The following is a 21,452-nucleotide window of genomic DNA, read 5'->3' as shown; positions in this document are numbered from 1 at the left end:
GTCAAAATTAGCAAGGATGTAGATTTGAAAATATAATCAAGAAGCTTATATAAAACTAGAGATCAACGCTAAAGAGATTAATAAAACTTTTACTACTTGGAAGTTAAACACTGTTGAAAAGAGGAAATCAAAACTGATATGTAGACTGGTGATCACTTCGTAAGTTTTATAAAAAAATGTCTAATCATTATGTTGTACGCCTGAAATTAATGTAATATGTCAACTGTAAATGAAAAAAAATTTAACTGATATGTAGAACTATCTAGAATATTATAAAAAAGAACTATTAATATACAATGGGACACAGCTAAAGTTGTAAATCAAAGGAAATGCATAGCTTTCAAGGAGTTCATTTTATTTTATTTTATTTTATTTTATTTTTTTAAGTGTGGGAACCCTTGGTTGACCTCACAGATTGTAAGGATTTTGTCAGCTTACAATCCCTTATGTTTTGGTTTTTTTTTTTTTTTTTTTTACGCCTACAGCACCTGGTCTTCCTAGGTGGTCTCCCATCCAAGTACTAACCAGGCCTGACCCTGCTTAGCTTCCGAGAACAGATGGGATCAGGTTTGTTCAGGGTAGTATGGCCATAGACTCAAGGAGTTCATTTTAAAAAATTAAAATAAATAACAAAATAAACCAGAAGAAAATAGAAAAAGAAAATTAATTACACTGCATGAGGAAATTAATTAAATAAAAAAACACAAAATATAAATAAAAATTAAGAGCTGTTTCTTTGACTATATCTGTGAAATAGCTAAACCTCTGAAAGCTCGTTTAAAAAAAAAAGAGATAAAATTAAAACATTCAGGATAAAAAAAAGGAGATATAACCAGAAACATGAGAGAATAAAACAACTATAAGAGAATATTGTGCATATCTTTAGGGCAATAAATTGAAAATCTAGAAGAGTGGTTCTCAACCTTGGCTACACATTGTAATAACCCAAGGAGCTTGGAAAATTACTGATGCCTGAGCCCCACTCTCAGAGATTCTAATTAAATTAGGTCTGGGGTATGGCCTGGGCACTGGGATGTTCAAAGTCACCCCATATGATTCTAATGTTCGACCACAATTGAGAACCACTGAATTCTTAGAGGGCTCCATGGACCAGCAGCATCAGCATCTCCTGACTGCTTTCAAGAAATGCAGTATCGCGAGCTCCACCCCAGACCCACCGAATCAGAAATGAGCACTTTCACCACATCCCTCAGGTGATCTGTATGCACATTAATATATGAGATATAGATGTACTGATCTAGAGAAAATGAGTGATTTCCAAAGGAAGTATAGATACAAATATTTATTTAAGAAGAAAAGCTCATGGATCAGTTAATGTAGAAGAGATCAGAAAAGTAAAGACCTACCATTTATAAAGAAGCATCAGACCCAAATGCTTTCACAACTGAGTTCTGTCTAATCCTTAAAAATCAGACAATGCCTCTGATTTTTAAACCATTCTAGATCATAGAAAACTTTCCAAATTTATTTTATGAAGCCAGCATTACATTAATATTCAAATTTGATCATATTAGTACAAAATGAAAAAACATAAGAATTATGAACATAGATACAAAAATTCTAAAGAAAATATTAGTTAATTTCAGCTTCAGTACATTGAAAGAACAATAAAAATTGCCTAAGTATGGTACTTTTATCCTAGAAATGCAAATATGAATGAACTTTAGAAAATCTATCTTTGTGATTCAATATGCTTCATTATATCAACAAATAAAAAGAGAAAATCAAGTAATTATAGCAATAATTGGCTAAAAAACATTTGGTATTAGTTATTTCTAATAAAATCTCTAAGTAAAATAATAATGGAAAGAAACCTAACCTTGGTAAATGCTATTTTTCAAAACCAACATTATACTATTCAGTATCATTTTAGACATTCTAGTTAACATAAAACACAAAAAGGAAATCATCGACACATTTTGCCATACGACTGCACACATAGAAATTTAAAAGACTACTAAAGCACAATTAGAATTGGGAAGATAACATGGAAAAGTAGTTGGGAACGTGAAAAATCTGTACAGATCCAATAGCTTTTCTCTATAATCTAGCAGTATCCAGGTGGCTAAAAATTATAATGAACTTATAAAAAGTATGAGACCTATATATGAAGAAAGCTATGACATTTTATTAAAGGGTGTAAAACAAGACCAGAATGAATGGAGGAACATGGAAATAAAGATAATATGATAAAATGTCAGACTCGATTTAATATTAAAAATTCATGCAATTTGAATCAAAAATCCCAATGGGTCTTCTAAGGGAAACTGGGTAAAATTATCTCAATGTTCCTATGAAAGCCTAAATGTCAAGAAAATTATGAAAAAGAAAAGGACTTGCCTTCTAGATATTAGAGTTCACCACAGAACACTGTGAGTAAAACAATTTATTGGCACAAAAATAACAAATAGATCAGTAAAACAGAACAGACTTCAGAAATAAATTCAGTGTTATATATGAACTTATCACATAATGACGTGTCATTTCCGCTCATGGGGGTCCGGAATGACTTACTTAATAAACAGTACTATAATAATTGGTTCTCCACCCAAGAGGAAAGAGAAACTAGACCTCCTACCAAACAATATATACCAAAATAATTTTAATTATATAAAAATCCAAACAAAATCAAAACAATAGAAATATCTGAAGAAAATTTAGGTGTATATTTGTAGAGCCTTGGTGTAGAAAATACCTTTTTAAGTAGGCCAAGAAACCCTAGGAATCATAAAGGGAAAAACATGAAAATATTCTATTATATAAATATTAGAGATTTTTGAATCTCAAAAGGCAACATAAACAATAATGAGACAAATCATAGGCTAGAAAAATGTGCAGCAAATATATTAGAAAGCTAATAGGCCAAATGTATAAACGACTCTAAATAGAAAATGGGGCAAGGGATTTGAACAGGTGATTCATCAAAGAAAAACTTCAGAGAGGGCTATTAACTCCATGAGGAGCCAGGTCAAGGCAGACTGAAACAATAATGGCATGGAGAGAGGTTTTCTTACCTGTGAGATTGGCTCTAACACACACTGTTTGTAAGACTGAGGGGAATGGGAGTGTAAACTGCTGTAACCCTGAAAATTTCAGCATCCAACAAATATTTCTTTAGCACCTGCTACATACTATGTTGTTCTGAGTGAACAGCAATAAACAAAAATCCATGCACTCTTAGGATTTACATTCTAACAAAAAATAATTTGCTAATATCAAGTAACAAATTTTAAATAGCGCATGTCCTTTCACTTGGCAATCACATCTTGGGGAATCTATCTCACAGAAATCGAAGCACAGGTAAGGATTATGCACATAAGAATAGTTATTCTAGCATTCTTACAGTGGCAGAGAACTGAAAACAACCTAAATGTCCCTCGAAGGAGGAACTGTTGACTAAATTATGGTGGGTTCAATCTCTGGAAAGTTGTTCAGCTATTAAAGAGAATGAGATAGAGCTCGATCTTTTGCCCTAGAGGGATGGATGGATATATTAAGTGACTTCCAAAGATGTGTAATCTCATTTTAGTCAAAAAATCCCAAATCCCTCGCAAGCCTCCTCTTGCTCTCTTTCCATATCTATGTTTATGGTTTTGTATGAGCATGTAGGGAAGGCGTGGTTTGTTAACTGTGATTACCTCAAGGAAATTGACTTGGAGGAAGTGTGGAGGTGAGATCATTGTTTATCTTTATACTTACTTTTTGTATTGTATATATATATAACATTTGTTATAACATGTATTTCACAATTGAAAAATCTAATAAAGTTAAAACTCGGTAAAGACATTTTTAAAAGGATAATGTTCTGGATAATGGGAATGAGGGGGGAATGCATTTTACTTTCTTTGTACCATTCTGAATTTTCCATATTCTCTCCAAAAACAATGTGCATTGAAAAAAATTTAAGGCAACTGAAGTGGAAATACTTGACGTTTCAAAAGTAAATTGCTGAATATAGAATATAATCAATGCTGTAGTTATAAGACAAATAAAAGATTCATGTTTATGAACTAGTTTTGGAAAAGAAGATGAATAACCCCTTCAATAAAGTAAGTGGCATCATGGATGATCATTTTTCCAAATCTTGGTATGAAAACATGCAATAAAAAGGTTTTCATCTTTGTATAGTTAGGTAAATATGCTCTTTAAAAGTTATTTTTCTGAAGAAAAGTTAAAGGATACTGCTCTGGGAGAAACAGGAACTAAACCTTTGAAATTGTCACCACCACCACCACCACAACATGGGACAGTAAAAGTCAACACAGGAAAATGAACACATATATGCAAAACTAAAGGTAAAAATCTCACACTTTGCTAGGGGGCTAATGCCAGAGGGCCACCCAAAACTGGACTAACCCTTATTATGTGAGGACAGCATAAGGGAACTCTTCTCCGCCTTTCCTGAGCCCCAGCCTGGGAGGGCTGAGGAGGAGGATGCAGCCATTCTCTCCCATTTGCTCCATTTTTCTGATGAGAGACCAAGCAGTCTCTCTATAGCTCACTGGCTGCATCAGTCAAGGCCTATATTGGGGGGGAGGGGAATAGATAGATTCGGCCTCTGGGTTTCCCAGTCTAGCTTCACTAGATGAAGTCACACACAACTGGTTTCTTGTGTCTATTTTCAATGTGGTTAGAACCCAGAAAGGAAGATAGGTATAATTAGAACCTTCAAAACCCCAAGTGATGACTCTGCAATACATCCCCTTATTTCAAAGCTGCTCAGACAAAAGGAAATAGATTCTGCTCTTAACGCACAAAAGAAAAGCGGAAATTGGCCTCTCTTGGAAAGCAAGTAATGTAAGTCTAGTTAACTATTGTTTTCGTCAATGCATTTAGATATTTCTGTGGTAATTCATATCATGAATGCCATCTGTAAGTCCTAAGCAGACTTTCTGCAGTGAAGTACCCTAGTGGCTTTACAATATCAGTAGGTCACTATAATGCCAAATCCTGTGTTCACCAACACATGACGCGAGGGATCAAGTGAACAGAAAAAAGCCAATAAAGGAAAATCGTTCTTCACTTTTACCTCAAACTTGAAAGACTAAGAATTTCCATCTCAGGGGTCATGAAAATGATTTTAAAGACTGAATAGGAGCAGATGCTATACCTATGTGCAACAGTGATATTTTCATTGATGCTAGAAGTGCTAACAACAGAAGGGGTCAAATCACTTCCAGCTTATACCATGCTGGGAATTCAACTGTTTCCTCATTTCTGTGTATGTGTGTGTGTGTGTGTGTGTGTGTGTGTTTCTTGTCTGTAGCCAACACTCAACTAGGGTAACTGAAAACAAAGTAGGAATTTATTTACAATAGCAAAGATGTCAAAGATAACAGGAACAATATATAATGAATCCAAGATTTATTATATGAAAAAGGCAAACAATATATATACAAAAATCCAAAAGGGCAAACTTAATTTTGACCTTATCTGAACAGCTGCAGAATGTGGCAAAATGGTTTTTCACATATGAATTACTTAACGTTGGGCCAATTAAACACACGCACGCACACTTTTCCGCCCTTGTCTTTTACTTGCTGAATCTTCCTGAGTTCTATTTACATTTAAGGAATGTAACAGGGGAGGTCATACAAGATTCATGAAGCCCAGGCTACTTACATGTGTACTAAAGGATTTACTTATTGACTGGCAGGCTCACACTTTAAAAGGGGCAAACCCAAGGTATAGTCTGAGCCCGTTTCACCTTCAACTGCTTATTTCTGGTGCACGTTACGCACGCATGTTTGTCTATCACACAAAATGTTGCACCATAATCTCTTAAATTACTGGTGCACTAAAAGTGTTTCCCAAACTTGAGCATGCATCGGAATCACTTGGAGGACATGTTAAGACATAAGATCACTGGGTCCCACGCCCAGATTCTCCATTCAGTGGGTCTGGGGTAGGGGTGAGAATTTGATTGTTTTACCAAAGTCTCAGGTGATGGTGCTGCCTGCTGCCGTCAGGCCACATTTTGAAACACACTGCTCTGAAACAGCACCCTCTTAGATTTTCACTGGTCATGCTCTTCTTTACATGAATCCTAGAATTGTGGGAAATAAACTGTCAGTACCAATATTCCCACTGTCTGGGAACATAGACTGATAAGACGTTATCTGTCAGGCATTCTATTACAACTAGGTTTCTGAACAGGCCACGATTTTGTCTGATGGATGTATGGCTCTGGACAAATTAACAATCAGTATGCCCTCTTGATCACTTACCTCATCTGTATTATTTACTCTCAACTATTAGGTACTTTTTCCTACATAGTTGAAGATCTGCAGGACCTTCTCTTTAAAAATCAAAGGTGATTCACATCTATCTTGTTCTCGATTCCTAATAACTTTTACCTAACTTCTGATTTTTATTATGACAATGACTATTCTCTAGTATATTAGTGCCTACGAGAACCCTCCAAACTGGGCACAAAGGGGCAACTCTAGGGCCGGGCTACCCCTGTAGAGGTGGGGACAACTCCCGCTGATTAAATAAGTTGTGGATTGATACTGAAATGAACTTTAAGTGCTCTCAAAAACCACTTTATGCAAGGGAAATTTATCTCAGAATTGGAGATGTTAATAAAACAAATCCTTTATGAAGATAAAAGAGAAAAATGAATTTCAAGGACCTGCTCATTAAAGGATTCACCAATCACCTATTAACTTCTCTGAAATATTACTTGCAAATTCACAGGGCTGCAATATTATCAGTATTTGCATCCAGATCACAAAATTCAAAGCAATCAAGCATTCTGCATTCCACTGTTGCATAAAAGGAATTAAGAAATGGGGAAATGAAAATAATCAGCTGCTTTTGATGTTTATTAGGTTTACAAAAACTGTACATTTTTCTTAAGAAAAAGCATTAACTTAGTACTGGTATCAAATAGACTAAACATTCATTAACAGGAAAATATTCTGATTTTTATTTTTGCACGTTATTCTCAAGTACACAATTACAATAATGTCACACATCCCTATATGATTTTCTTTTTATGTATTTTACTTTTTTTACAAAGTGTACAGAAGGAGGGACATACAATATTTAATAGGATATTTCTACAGAACAATAACTTATATTATGTCCTTGTAAAAATCTGTACCTCTTTAAAACATTTAACTGAAACATCCATTTTTTTAGCTTTGCTAATCAAAATTGTTTTAAGAATTAAAACTAGGTTGTAACTAATGTCAGTACATAACAGTGACTACAATTTGATTTTCTCTTTATACAGACAAATACATTTTATCGTATTCACTTGACCAAACCCTTAAATACCTTTTAAAGGTTTCAATATTGTGCTTTAAAAAGAAAAGAACTGTGTATGATTCCAGACTACGTAAGAGAAATATAAAGTGTGTAAAATGTTGTGTTCTTTATCTTTCAGTTTATTTAAAAAAATATAGTTAAATGACCAATTATTTATAGTTTCAAATTTTACAGGATGTTTTAAAATTAATAAATTCCCACTTTCATTTAAATGTTTTACATTATCTCTGGGAAAAATAAAAAATGAGAGAGATTTTAAAGGTTCTCACAAAAAAAACAGACAGAGCTTTCAAGAATAGTACTGCGGGGCAATGAATCACACAACGTTAAGTTACTTTTTTAAAAAAAGCACGTTATGGAGGCCAAGAGGGCACAGGAGTTCCCACAGGGATAGGCCCATGCCTTGGTTTTGACTGGTATTCAGGTTCAAATTCATATTAGCCTAAAGTACTTGATTTAGAACGGAACTAAATCAATCTAGCACTTCAGAGGCTTGCCAAACACCAAATATTTAGATTTCTAACCCTATAAACTCTTGAATACAAATATCGACGGCAAAAAGAAAGATGAAAGGTAAAAACCTAAAAGCACAAAAGGGATGGAGCACCATAATGAAGTGGCAAGGCAGCTATCAAGTGGGAAGAAAAGTCCTAAATCTCCCACAATGTGCCAGATACTCATGTGCCAACAGCCAACTTAAGGACCCCAAAAACTGGCTTGTTCTCCAAAATTCATCTTAACATAACCAAATTCTGAGCTCATTTTATGAATTTGTGACTGATTCAGAACCATTTGTCAAAAAATATCAACTCTATAAGGAAAACAAAACTGAAAGACTTAGTGATGTTCCCAATAAGGCCTCAGATTTTCCTCATGCACTTAAAGCATACCTTTATCTTCTAATCAAAGCCAACTTGAGCGTTACGTATTTTAAAGTTTGCTAACTGTAACTAAGAAATAACAACGCAGGCTGAACTTGCCGAGTGTAAATCGTAATTAGCACCCAATCTCTGGTAGATGGAGCCATAGTAGTAGCTTCCATAGTCCCCCCTCACTTGGTGACACAGAGTTCCCTCATGGGCTTCTTGGAGAGAACTGAGGGAGGTATGTCTGGATACTCATTAGCTTCTCAGAAAAATATAAAGGCATGGAGCTGAAGTTGTATGAAAACATTCTATCTAGAAACATCTTAACTTCTACTTTTCAATTACCAAAGATATTTAAAAGAAAATACCTTTACTCTTTAAAAATACTAGTGTCCTTATTTTCCTTCTAATTCTTCACCTGAGTAGTCTCTCTGAAGAGCATGATTTACAAAATGCTCTCATACATCCCTGCATCTTTCATGTTATTGTAAATTTAATACTTTTCTCATTATAGATTTTAAACAACTACTACTTGGGGTTGTGTGTATAAATATGTAAAATAAGCAATACACACAGATACGTGTTATATATATATATATATATGCATATATATAATTCAGAGTACATTTACATATATAAAGTTGCAAAAGATCCTATAAGCCATGAATTACCTCTAGGAGATTCCAAAATGCAGTCCTCAATAAGTCTCATTGGTAGCACACAACCATTCCAAGACAAAGCAGCACAGACAGAATAATCAAAATACAACAGGATCAAGCAAAATTTCTCAATGAAGTTCACTAAAAGATTGCTATGCCGACAAAGATGTAAATACTCCAAAGAAAGCCCCCCAAAAGTATATTTCGTCTGCTGAACAAAATGAAAAGTAAACACAAACCCAGCCACTGTTCTTTACTCAGCAATGCCAGGGATGCAAAAGCTCAAATGGAAACTTTCATTGTCATGTGGTCTGAAAAGATTAAGCAAGACAAGTAAGTGACTTTCATGTTAGCATAGTTAGACTTGACTATAAGATCTCCCATTTATGTTAGTAGATGTCTCTGACAATTTTATTGTGAGAAATTTATGAGGGGGGGAGGAAATGAGTCAATGTGATTACTTTCAGAGTAACCAATCTAAAGTTACCTTAACTTTAAGTTAAATGGTCTTAGAAGAGTACCATCAAGGTAAGCAAGGTAAATATTTAAATAAATATAAAACTTCTACGATAGAAAACTTCAGTATAGAATCAGGGATTACTTTGTTAAAAGCAACTTGCTTGTTGCTGCTTTTCCCTATTGATTAAACAAACTGAATAGAAATCAGAACACGCTACTGAACAAAATATAAAAAAAAAAAAAAGTCAACTAGAAGCAACAATTCCGTTTGTACACAGCATAAATCAATATACAGTATTATATGTGAACGAGACTGGCTTTAAAATGAATTTTCTGCTTCAAGGCCAACGTCTCTATAAACGTCTGTAGTACTGTTAGGGCAGGGGGACTTCTTTATGATGCCGCATTATGTGCTGGTTCTTTTCTGAAGGTCTTCGGAACCCTTTCTTGCAGTACTCACATCGGTGAGGATAGTCTTTCGTATGAATGGAAATAACATGCCGCTTGAAGCCTGAGGCGTCTGTAGTGCTATACTCACAGTACTCACACTGATACACTTTCCTGCCACTGTGTGTCTTCATGTGCTTTTTAAGCTCATTCTGTTGCCTAAATCCCTTTCTACATCTCTTACACCTAAATGGAAGATCTTTCGTGTGAACCGAAAGAATATGGCGACTTAGAACAAATGGGTCTGCGATCTTAAAGTCACAATGTCTACACTGGTGCATTTTTTTACCCTTGTGGGCAGCCACGTGTTTCTTGAGTTCTGAAGGCCTGTGAAAGCCTTTCTCACACATGTCACACTTATGGGGGTAGTCCTTCGTGTGAACTGAAATTATGTGTCGTTTCAAATCACTTGAGTTCGAACTCTTGTGGTCACAATGCAAACACTGGTGTGTTTTGCTTTCTTGGTGAATAAGAGCATGTTGCTGCACCTCTTTGGTATCTGAGAACGTCAGAAGACAAATGTCACACTTGAACGGCATCTCTTTACTATGCTTCGTTTTTACATGCGTTTTCAAGTTAGAAGAGTCTGCAGATCTATATTCGCAGTACTGGCATTGGTACGGCTTCTCCCCGGTATGGATCCGCATGTGCTTTTTGAGCTCTGATGGGTGGCGAAAACCTTTACCGCACTCTACGCAAATATGAGGAAAGTTCTTGCTGTGGACTGCCAAAAGGTGGCGATTCAGTAACCCTTGTTCAGCTGTCTCGTATTCACAAAATTTACACTTGTGCATTTTGTTGGCTCCTTTTTCCTTATGCACCATTTTGTGAGTAAACAAAGCCCCAGCATGAGAGAAATGCTTCCCACACTCATCGCATTCAATGGCCTTCTCTGCCTTGCTGGTCAGCTTGTGGCTCTCCAGGTGATTGTGTAAACTTATCTTCTTGTTGGTAGTGTAATCACAGTCAGTACAGCGGTACTTTTTCTTGGTAAGGTGTTCAGGATGGTTTTTCATGTGCCTTTTCAAAAAGCCTCTTGACTTAAACTTTTTCCCACAAATCATGCAAGGATAGACAGTCAAGGGATGTCCATCAGGGCCAATAATTATTGCTAAGAAAGGAAAAGAAAGGTACATGAGTGGTCAAACCAAGTTCTGTTTTGGTTTCTTCAAGAACTTAAAGTGTGTGTTCTGAACACTACCAGAAAAGTGCTGCTAAGTTAGACTATTTGTTTCACATTCCTTTCATCATTTTTCAACATAAGAGATATGGCAACCTCATTATCTTTATGAACGTGGTCTGAAAATTTCATTCGATATGACTGTACCAACCTCACTCCCTCCAGTTAATAAAAATAAATGAATAAACATATAATTTCTATCAACTAGTGATTGAAGCTGTCTGTATCAATTTAGAAATCAGTGGGAAATTATTATTCATAAGAATAAAGTTTTGTAATCACAATCTCTGCTTTAGTTATTCCAAAAAACAATTTGTCAATTTATAGTAAAGCTTAAATATACCTGTAAATTTTTTAAAATGCAAATCAGCATACAAGAATAGACAGGAATATGTCACATAAACTAAAGTACCTGTCCTGCTGCTCTGTAAATTATGCCTGCTTTATGCTGACATAATCAGATTCTTTAAATATGTGAAAAAAGTTAATGCTTGTAACATATTTGAGGGATTTCTTTTCATTTCCGATTAAAATCACCCAAGTTTTGAATTTTTTCATCCATGTTTGATCTATTCCCTGTTTCTTTTTATCCAAGGAAATCATTCATGAATATCACTGAATTCTTAAAATTATATTTTCAAATTCAATACACAAAAGCTACATGTGGTCTAGCAGCTAAAATGCCATCACAACACCTCTGTAGAAATACTTGAGTTTCATCTGAGAGCTCGCAAAGCACGCTGCGCTGTGGAACTCGTGCCCCTCACCTGTTTGGTACTGCCTGGAATCAGGTCTTCTCCTTTTCTTTGGTTTTTGTTTAGCCAGTCTGCCGAGCCCAGCAGACTCATCTATGTGCAAGAGGGCACTTGCAGTGCCATTCCGGTTTTCAATTCCATCAGAATTATTACCTAACAATGCGCATTAAAAAACAAAATTATACTGTATTATAAATTATAAAGAATTAGGGATTCTTTATTAACTACGACAACAAAAAGTAAACCATGATACTCATGAATGACAGAAATTCCCCACTCTAGGTAATGGGTTTCATGCCCACATTTATTATAGCAAGACCATAGGAAATGGCCTAGCTTCCAAATCTAAAAAACACATGTCAGCTTTTTGCCCCGTGGACTCCTTTGCTGTCTCCCAAAACTGTAAAGGCATGTGCCAGATATAATCAAGAGGAAAAGTTTCAGCTTGAAAGTCTGTGTACTTCTCTGCAGTACTTCCTTCTATGTAATATACACATGAAGGAAAATCCGATTAAAAATAAAGACGAAAAGTAGACTTTATAATCTTCTATTCTTGTTCAAAGCAAAAAACCCTTACAGGGCTGGTATTTCAGATTTCTGAAACCTAAGACCAGAGAAACCATTTTTCAATCATGAATTCACGTTCAAAAACCAACTCCATCCTAAGAGCTGCTATGCGACTTACCATAAGCTGCTGCCCATGCTATTGGCATGAAGGTTTTGATTTCATTGTCATCGATTTGTTGTTCATGTGCGGCGGCTGCTGCTGCTGCAGCGGCAGCATCTTCTTCTCCCACAATCACTTCCATATAAACTTCATCAGCGATTTCAGCAACATCTAAGTAGAAAATTATATAAACTTTTGTAGCCGGTTTACAGAGATCACAAGAAAGATAGTCTCATTTGAATTCAATTAATAGACAAGTAGAAAGAAGGTTCAACTGTAGTATACCTACAACAGAACTTTCACATAGTAGGCACTCAAACATTTGAAAGGATCATTTATTTCACCATATGGTGTTTTTCACCATAATTTGTTTTTAAAGCAACGGTCTAAGCATACGTAGTCACTGATTTTTCCCTTGGAATATGGCAGCATAATAATTTCTATAATAATGCTACCTGTTTCCTTCAAATACTGGCCACATTAAAAAAAAAAAAAGCGCTACAGGAACATAAAATTTTCTCCCACAAAAAGGCCACCTACTTACTTAAATCTTCGTCTTCTTGCTGAGAGTCATTGACAGTCATATAAACCATCTTGTCCCTTGGTACACGAATACTGCTAGTCTGATCAAGTAGTTCAACTCCATGATCATTCTCAGGCTCACTCTCGACAATGTCAACGGTGCCACCTATCAGAGAAGATAACAGTTCCAAGAATTTATGTGAAAACTTCACTTCCCCCTGTTGTACTTATTACATCTTACAAGCTTTTCTATTGCTAAATTGGAATCCTTCCTTAAAAGTTATCTTCATGAAAGATTTCAAATGTTCTCTATCTAAACTACCCAAAAGTTATCAGGTTGAAGTGTTTGGATCGGAATATATAATAACCTGAAGCTTTCCTCTTACCTAAGTCATCCTCTCCAGGGTCAGCTTTAAAAATGTACACCTTGATGACTTCGGGGCAAGTGCCATCAACTTTACAAGGATCAATTTCCGACTCTGCATCCAAGGTCATTCCAGAGGAACCGTCATGTTCCATTTTCCCAGCATCATCCACTAAAAAGGCAGAAAACACATTACGAATAATAATAGTAGATACTTAAATGTTACCGTTTTCAAGTCTTTTTTACAAATATAATCTTTAACTTGATTCACATAAAATTGAATCATTTTACCTAGACAAGTAGACATGCAGGGCATGATGGAACATGTGGCCAATGGCTAAGCCAAAGCCTGGACATGGAGGGCCTTGTGCAACCAGGAAGAGAAGCTCAGACTTGATCCTGGTAGGCTGGAGGTTTTTTAATCTGGTCAGGTGTCAAAATCTCTTAGGGAACCTAAAAACACAGGCCAGCACCTAGCAGTTCAATAGAATCAGAATCTACAGAGGTAGGGCTTGATATATAGATAGATTTGGAAGTACTCAGCCCCAAGGATTCTGATCAGAGATTTAAGAACCTCTGCTGTAGGTGATGAGAAACTTTTAAGCCAAGCAGTGACATGGTGAGATAGCCATTTTTGCTACACCATGTTGGCCTTGAGAAAGGTGGATCCAAAGAGATCAAGACATAAAGCAGGGAAACTACTTGTGAGTCTGCTGAAATAATGCAGGTGATGGATGCCAAGGCCTTGAAATCAGGACAGAGGTAGTACGGATGGGGAAGAGGGCTGGATTGAAGTCTATCCTAGGACTGAAACAGGAAGACAGTGCCTGACTGAAAACTGAACATGAAAAAGGAGCCAAAGATACTATGGAATTTCTGATTTAGGTGACCGAGTTGCTGAAGGGAAGAAATGTTAAGAGAAATGAGGAAAAGGATCTCTCTTCCTGCAAGTTTAATTAAGGTCTGAGGGGTAACATTCCTCAATGTTCTCAGAACCAGTGCCTGTCCCTATCCCTCTGTGCTCACAGCACCCTTTGATTGTTTTTGAGTACATGACTCACTGTATTGTCACTATCTGGATTTCCCCCCCCCCCCATCTTTCCCACTGATAGAGCAGAACCCGCATTTTCATTATTCGGTCTTTTAAGACAGAGTCTAGAGATAGCAGATGCTCAGAATACAGATGAATCAATGATTCAACGAATGACTGAGACGTGAAATTGGGTGCTGGATATTCAAGTCTGAAAGCTAAAGGCTGACACAGAATTGGGAGCCATGAGCTCCGTGTTAACTAAGCCTTGAGGTCAGAGTGAGAACCTACGGTGTGAAAAAAGAGTGGGCTGAGGAAATCCTGAGAATGTCAGTTTAAGAGAGGGGCAAAAAAAAAAAGAGTTCACAAAGGAACACGAGAAAGAAAAGCTGGAGAGGTTGGTAGAAAGTCAAGAAGGAAGCTAGAGCGTTAAAAGTTTCAAGAATCTAGCAAGTCCCATGGCAATAAAGCAGCACACACACAAATCAGAAAGGAATGTCTGCACTAACTGGAGTAACGTGAAGTCAATGATGTTCCCGGTGAAAAGCAGTGCAGTGAAGGCTTATGGGGTCAGGTTAAAATTAAGTTGAGGACTCAATGAAAGGTGTGAATTTAAATGGAGAACAAAAGGGCAGTAACTAGAGTGGGTTGCAGAGTCAAGTACGTTTGTCTGTTTAAACTGATAAAAAATGATGTATGCTCAATCTGTAGGAGAAAATACACTAGAAAGTGAGAGGCTGAAGCCAGACATGGTAAAATTTCTGGATCAAGATCTTAGAGGGAAAAGAATATGAAACTAGGTGCAAAGATAAAGGAATATTCCTTAAATAAGAGGAGAAATATGCTATCCTTCTGAGACTTGAGGAGGTAAACATGATGAGACTATCGCTATGTTGTTTAGAGAAAGGAGAAAGATTATAATGCAGAAAGTTGGATGAGTTCATGGATGGTGGCTTCAACTGAGATATGAAATAGGAGGCAAGGACTCTGGTTACCATATCAGTGAGAGAATAGCAGACTGGGTTAAGAGCTTGAGAAGCTAGAGAAAATGAGCTCATATAGGACAAGCTTGATGATATGAAGGGTCCAAGAGACCAGCTGGTTAAACCCTTTGCAGTTTCAAAAACAAAGAGAGGTTCTCTGAACTCTGCACTTAACTATTTAAATTCAAGTTATTTCTGGCCTGATGTATATTAACTCTTTTCCATAGCTAAATATTTCTATGACATTGGCTGACTAAGCCAATGTTATTTTCTTCAAGGGGGGCTTTGGAATTTTAAACTGAAAACAGCATTAGAAAGATGAAGATCTCGCCAAACTAGGAGGAGAGTATTGAGTAAATCTGTTATCTCTTCAGAGAACTCATCTCTGACAGTTGATATTGTTGATGAAGCTTGGCCTCTTTTGGCAATGTTTGTCAAAACTGATTCTAACAAGTACCAAAAGATCAAATGTCCTTGTGTTTACAAAGAACAAGGTCAGGCTAGCTGTTTTTGCGAACTTTAGTTTGTCAGCACTCTTAAGATAAAACCTTTGATGACCGGAAAATCTAATCACTCTGGAGCTTGCAAAATGTTATATATTTACCTGTAACTTGGAGTAAAAGACCTTTCTGTTTGCTTTTATGTGTGGGAAACACATTTCAAATATTACCTAAGCTGAGCACAACTACTCTATCATTTGACAAAAGTAGAATTCACCTTCAGATTTTCACCTTGAGAATTTGCCCCACTAACTCAACCTATGAGATTATTCTGAATATGAAATATTATAGAAGTGATTTGTTCTAAAAAAAAAATATTTTGATGGTTCTGTTAAGTATTCAAAATTTCACTGTGATTTTAAAGCTACCATTAAAAATGAATTTCTAAAAACAAAGAAGGCTTCGATAAAACTGAGTCATCATACACATGATTTCTGCTTAAGTGCCTTCTAATGAATGAAGAACTAGAGCTTAGAATAAGGCCTCTCCAAAATATAAGAGCATAATTTCTGGAAAATTAAGACTACTTCTAATAATAACTGCCATTTGCATGGTATGTCACAATTCCCTTATCATTTCTTTGTACTTCTATTCTATTTGATTCTCACCTTTTCCAGATGAAGAAATAAAGGATCTAAGATGGTATGTGACCTTGCCCAAAGTCAGTGAGCTAGTTAAGTGAGGGATGGGAGACTGAGTGAGGAGGTGACTGTCATTAGAATCCAGCTCTTTATTTTCCTCTTCTGATTCTTTTTAAGAAATATTATATGTTCACTGTATAAAATTTAGTGCTTAAAAAAAAATTACGAAGAGTCCCACCAACCAGCGATTCCATCACTGTTATTAAATTTCCTTCCCAGTTTTTTCTACTTTAAAAAAATAAACTTGGTATCAGTTTCCTCAAGCCTTACATATTAATAACCTTTACATCTCATCCAGCATTTTATACTTCAAAACTGAAGAAAAACTTGACTTAGTAACTGACTTCTGACCAAAATGCCTTCAGTCTTGTCTTCCCCCAACAGCCCCCAGATTACCCCATGCACTCTGAACTTAATGTTATTTCCATTCCTTGATGCCTCTGCAACTTTGCTTTTAAATATATTGCTTATGGTAGAAATTATACAGATTAAGAAAAATAATTTAAAAGTATAAAAAGAAATTTAAATATGCTCGAAATCCTACCACTTGGAACTATCAATAGAATTTATAGATTATTATCCAGATATTGCTATGCATATTTATAAATAAAAGGAATGAACAATTTTAATGAAAACTGAATATTATAGTATGCTATTTTAAACAAAAATTATTAGAATTTACTCAAACTTTGGTTCTGTGGTCAATCCTATTTCCTGGCTCTCCAATCCCTTGCCCCACTCCTCTTCATTTCATCATACTGACTTGACTGAACCACAAACTCAGCTAAATGGAATTTTCCTCTTTGCCTCAGCACTAGCACCTGTGCAGCTAAATCTTGTGTGTGCGCACATGAGCACGCGCACACACACACTCTGATGGTTTCACTTTGAATTCAAGACCCTGAACCTGTAGTTGGACCTTTTCTGCTACTTTCCCCCTCTCCTATTTTCTAAATTCTCTTCTCTCCTCAAATCTCTATTATCAGCTCAGGGTTTAGTCCTTGGTCTTGGTTTATCTGCAATCACTCCTATGGTGATCCCAGAGCTTAAATTTCATCTATATGCCAACAATTTTGCACCTCTACTGTAGTACTGTTTCCCAAATTCAGATTTGCATGTCTTTGATGTCTATCAGACATCACACAATTAAATTTCTGATCAAAAGTCATCTCAGCAAACCCTAATCACATTTGTAACCCCAAATCCTTCTTACACTCTTTTTATTCTCCCCAAGCAGGAGTCATTTATACTATATCGCTTATTTATGTCTGTGTACCTCTGGCTAGAGTATAATCTCCATGAGCGAAAGATACTGTCATCTATTGTGTTCACTGATATATCCCAAATGCCTACAATACTGCCTGACATATAGTAAGCACACAACATTCATGTGTTAAATACATGAATCTTAAAGTAAATGTTTAATCATTATTCGTTCTTAACCCTCTCAAGTTAAAAATTATAAAAACATTAAGTCATGTTTTGCTCATAATACATAAATCAATTTTAAAACTAGTATCTACTATCACCCTGCTATGAAAGATGTGGAAATTAACACATTTACATGCCTCTTCTCAAATATTTTATAGTTTTATATCAAGTAAATTCAATACTCACTACAAATCCTTTCATCACAATTTCTCCATTCTAGAGACCTTTTTATTGATTCTTTGGTTTATTAGATTCATTATCAAATAGGACTGTCAAAAAGGGCTAATGGGTGCTACAGTCTCTGAGTTTCCAAATATTTAAAAATGTCAATCCATGACATTTTGACTAGGTATAAAATTCTTAGGTTACATTTCTCAGAACTTTGTAGACATTGTTTCACTGTCTTCTAACACTGAGTATTTGTGTAGATGTCCCTATGTTTTAAAGTTCACTAAACATCATTATGAGTATGACTTGGTTTTATCATTCTGTAAATTTCCTGAAACAAGAAAGATTCCATCTTTATTTCAGAAAAATTTCTTCTATTACAAATATTTTTCTAGTTCATTGGTTGTTCTCTTCTTCTGGAATTTCACTTACATGTGTTTGTTTCCATTACCTGTCTCCCATATCTATCTATTTTCTCCATAATCATTTTTGTATCTTCTTTTTTTAACCATTTCATTTTTGTGATTTCATAAAAGCCCAGTCCTTCTGCCCCTAGTTATCTACTGAGGCATATTTCTTCGTATAGTTACAACTGCTTCTATGGTAGTTTTTATCTTATTTTTATTTTTATCTTCAGTTTCTTCCTGAATTCTGCCAGATTACTTTCTATCATTTTCTCTTGTAATATATTCTTTGAACCTCTGTTATCTCTTCTTTGGGTTGTTTATATTGTTTACAATTTCACTGAATCTACAGACCAGTACTAATTAATAGAACTTTCTATAATGATGGAAATGTCCTATATCTATATCTGTGGTAGCCATATGTGACTACTGAGCACCTGAAATATGCTTGGTGTGACTAAGGAACTGTATGCATAATTTTAATTTTAATTCATTTGAACTTTAATGAGTCATATGTGGCTAATAACTACCATACTGGAACATACAGGTTTAGACAACTATTGGGATAAACTCTTACTCTGTTTCTCCTAGAAATTCTTATATTAAATAAAAGAATATTTCAGAGAGCTAAAGGTCATAACCCATGATTTTACTTCCTAAATAAGCTACTTCAAAGGACAGTCTGAATATGCAAATCCTTTCTAAAAACTTAACAAGATTCCCAGGTATGAATGTTAGGATTGATGTCAAAGAGGGAAACCAACCTTTTCATAACACAGTACGCCTCAGTATTACTGTCAAAGAGAGACTTCAGTTCTCTGAACCAGGAGCCTGCTCTAACTTACTCTGGCAAGACCAACAGTCTTAGTAATCATTCCAGTTTTTTTACACCTCTAAACCCAAAATCCAATCAAAAGGAAAACTATAGAGTAAAAACTTGACATTATTCAACATCTCAGGGGTTCTGTGTGGGCGAGTGGCTATTTAGTAGTGAAGATACCACGGATAGGCAGTTCTTCCTGAAAGGAGACCTGAACTCATGAGCAACTGTTATGTCCCTGACACTGTGGTAAGTGGTTTCCGCATATTTTATCATGAAATCAATGACAATAACCCCATGACTTAGGTGTTTTATCCCCTTTACAGATGTGAAACTGGAGCACCCAAAAGACCTAGGTAACTTGCAGGAAGCATTCTGCCAAGGCAGTAAATGGCCTAGTAGATAAATACACTTAAAAGTTCACTTTTAGACCTCTTTCCCTTACCTTCCTCTTCAGGAACCTTCTTTCTAAAGTTATAATTCCATCTTATTTTTATTATATAGCTTATAAAAGATTTCAAAGACTTGGTTATAATATGATCTTTAATTCTTGAAACTTTCCTGCAGAGAGCTTCAAAGGTTTAATGAAGTTAGCCTCATTCTGTAGATAGGGAATTAAAGGATCAGAGCCATTCAAATGCCTGTCCTAAGTTACAATGATCTCTAGCATGATGTCAGAGATACAATTAATGAAAAACATCTGCCAAGCTGCACTAAACTGGTCAAAAACATTGTTAACTAAACCTAGTTAACCAAGAACTGATTTCTAAATACTATAAACTCAGGGGGAAAAGAAAGGAATGACTACTACAATCTCACCCTGTGCTTGTCTTTATCCAAGAATTTCCTGAAGGGGCAACCGCAAGGTCTTAAAAGCTAGTGCAGTTAGTTTTGCCAGCCCAATGGATGCCACCAACAGAGACTGTGTAGATGATAACACCTAACAGTTACTGACAGGCATGCTCTGTGCTAGATGCCTGGCACACAAGACCTCTCACAACCACTCCGCAGGTCAGGTAGTATTATTGCCATTTCACAAATAAGGAAACTAAGACCAAAGAGAAGTCAGTAACTTGCTCAAATTCATACAGCTGGTGAGCAGCAGAATCGCATCCAAATGGAAGGCCAGCTGACTCTAAGCTGCAGGCACTATTTCCATACACCTTGTTGCTTAAGATCCTGAAGAGAGAGAGGAATGTTCTCTCTCTTTCCCTCCTCTCCTCTTTTGCCTGCCCAACACCCATTATCCCACAAAGTAATTACAGATCTATTAAAAGGGCAAGCTGTCAGATGATTTTGTCTAGGTCTCCAGTAGATAAACAGTAAATATGAGTCACAAGGCCAATCTAAAGCATCAGGCTTTCGAGATGTGGACAGACTTTGTACCCAATCTTTGTTGTGGTGAGGAGAGAGGAGGACTATAACATCTTTGCCTTATTTGAGCACTTTATATTCTTGGTATAATTTAACTGACATCCAGATTGAACATTAAACTGAAAACTCTTTATTCATTAATTTTAGTGATTTTTAAATAAATCTGAATGTCAACAGTAAAGACGATACTTTTAGATGGACTAACAGAAAACTTTAGTATTTTATCATAACAAGCTTAAAGCTTATTTAACATATCTTTTCTAAAATATTCTTAGTTTAGTAAATAAGACTTTTCTCACATCTCAGAAATATTCCCATGTAGATATGTATTTTTTAAACTCTAAAATTTTATTGTTTTACCAAATGGTTTAAGATACAAAATTGATAGAGCACATGTATAAAAATAATGGTTAGACATGAACAACAATCAGCTTGTAGAATAAAGGAATAAACAAATATTTACCATGTCTCCTGTGCTAATAGCCCCTAGAATCATTAGATTCTAAACCATTGGATTGCATTGATCCTCAGAGTTTATGCAGGGGTTTGGATTTATTTATTCATTCATTTCCTGAACCACTTTTTATTGGATGTCTCCTATGACCAAAGTTGTGCTTAATTTATTTCATCATTTGACCAACTGCTTAAAACACCTGAACTAGAAGGCCAGGGTGACCATGCTCCACATCTGCAGGGGTACCATTCACACTGCAGCTGGACAGTTGACAGCTGCATGCAGCAACCATGCAGACAGATCTCCAGCATGTTTAAATGTGCTCCTCCTCTAGTAATGGGTTTGCCATCTGCCCAGCTGCACAAACCAGAAACCAGGGAGGGTGCTTCAAACTCTCCCTCTTCCTCAACCCGAAATTTATTCCAAATTCTA

General features: G+C 35.9%; 1 protein-coding gene and 1 non-coding gene across 5 annotated transcripts in view; both read right to left on the bottom strand.

Moving 5' to 3' along the window:
* Window positions 1-476: 476 nt before the first annotated feature.
* LOC118607940 lies at window positions 477-595 on the bottom strand. Its single transcript, XR_004952906.1, has one exon. It is a non-coding gene; the product is annotated as a 5S ribosomal RNA (ribosomal RNA).
* Window positions 596-5,370: 4,775 nt separating this feature from the next.
* The window catches only part of ZFX (zinc finger protein X-linked), a 45,893-nt gene continuing 29,811 nt past the window's right edge, over window positions 5,371-21,452 (bottom strand). For all 4 annotated transcript variants that reach the window (XM_036226601.1, XM_036226602.1, XM_036226603.1 and 1 more), the window contains 5 exons: window positions 13,238-13,387; window positions 12,874-13,017; window positions 12,348-12,500; window positions 11,675-11,815; window positions 5,371-10,838 (listed from right to left, as the gene is read on the bottom strand). In XM_036226601.1, the coding sequence (XP_036082494.1) occupies window positions 9,655-10,838; window positions 11,675-11,815; window positions 12,348-12,500; window positions 12,874-13,017; window positions 13,238-13,387 (1,772 nt within the window). In that variant the 3' untranslated portion in view covers window positions 5,371-9,654. The remainder of the gene's footprint in view (window positions 10,839-11,674; window positions 11,816-12,347; window positions 12,501-12,873; window positions 13,018-13,237; window positions 13,388-21,452) is intronic.

This window comes from Rousettus aegyptiacus, unplaced genomic scaffold (genome assembly GCF_014176215.1).
Source record: "Rousettus aegyptiacus isolate mRouAeg1 unplaced genomic scaffold, mRouAeg1.p scaffold_m13_p_9, whole genome shotgun sequence".
NCBI classification, from domain to species: Eukaryota; Metazoa; Chordata; class Mammalia; order Chiroptera; family Pteropodidae; genus Rousettus; species Rousettus aegyptiacus.
This window is presented reverse-complemented; position numbering and strand designations above follow the sequence as displayed.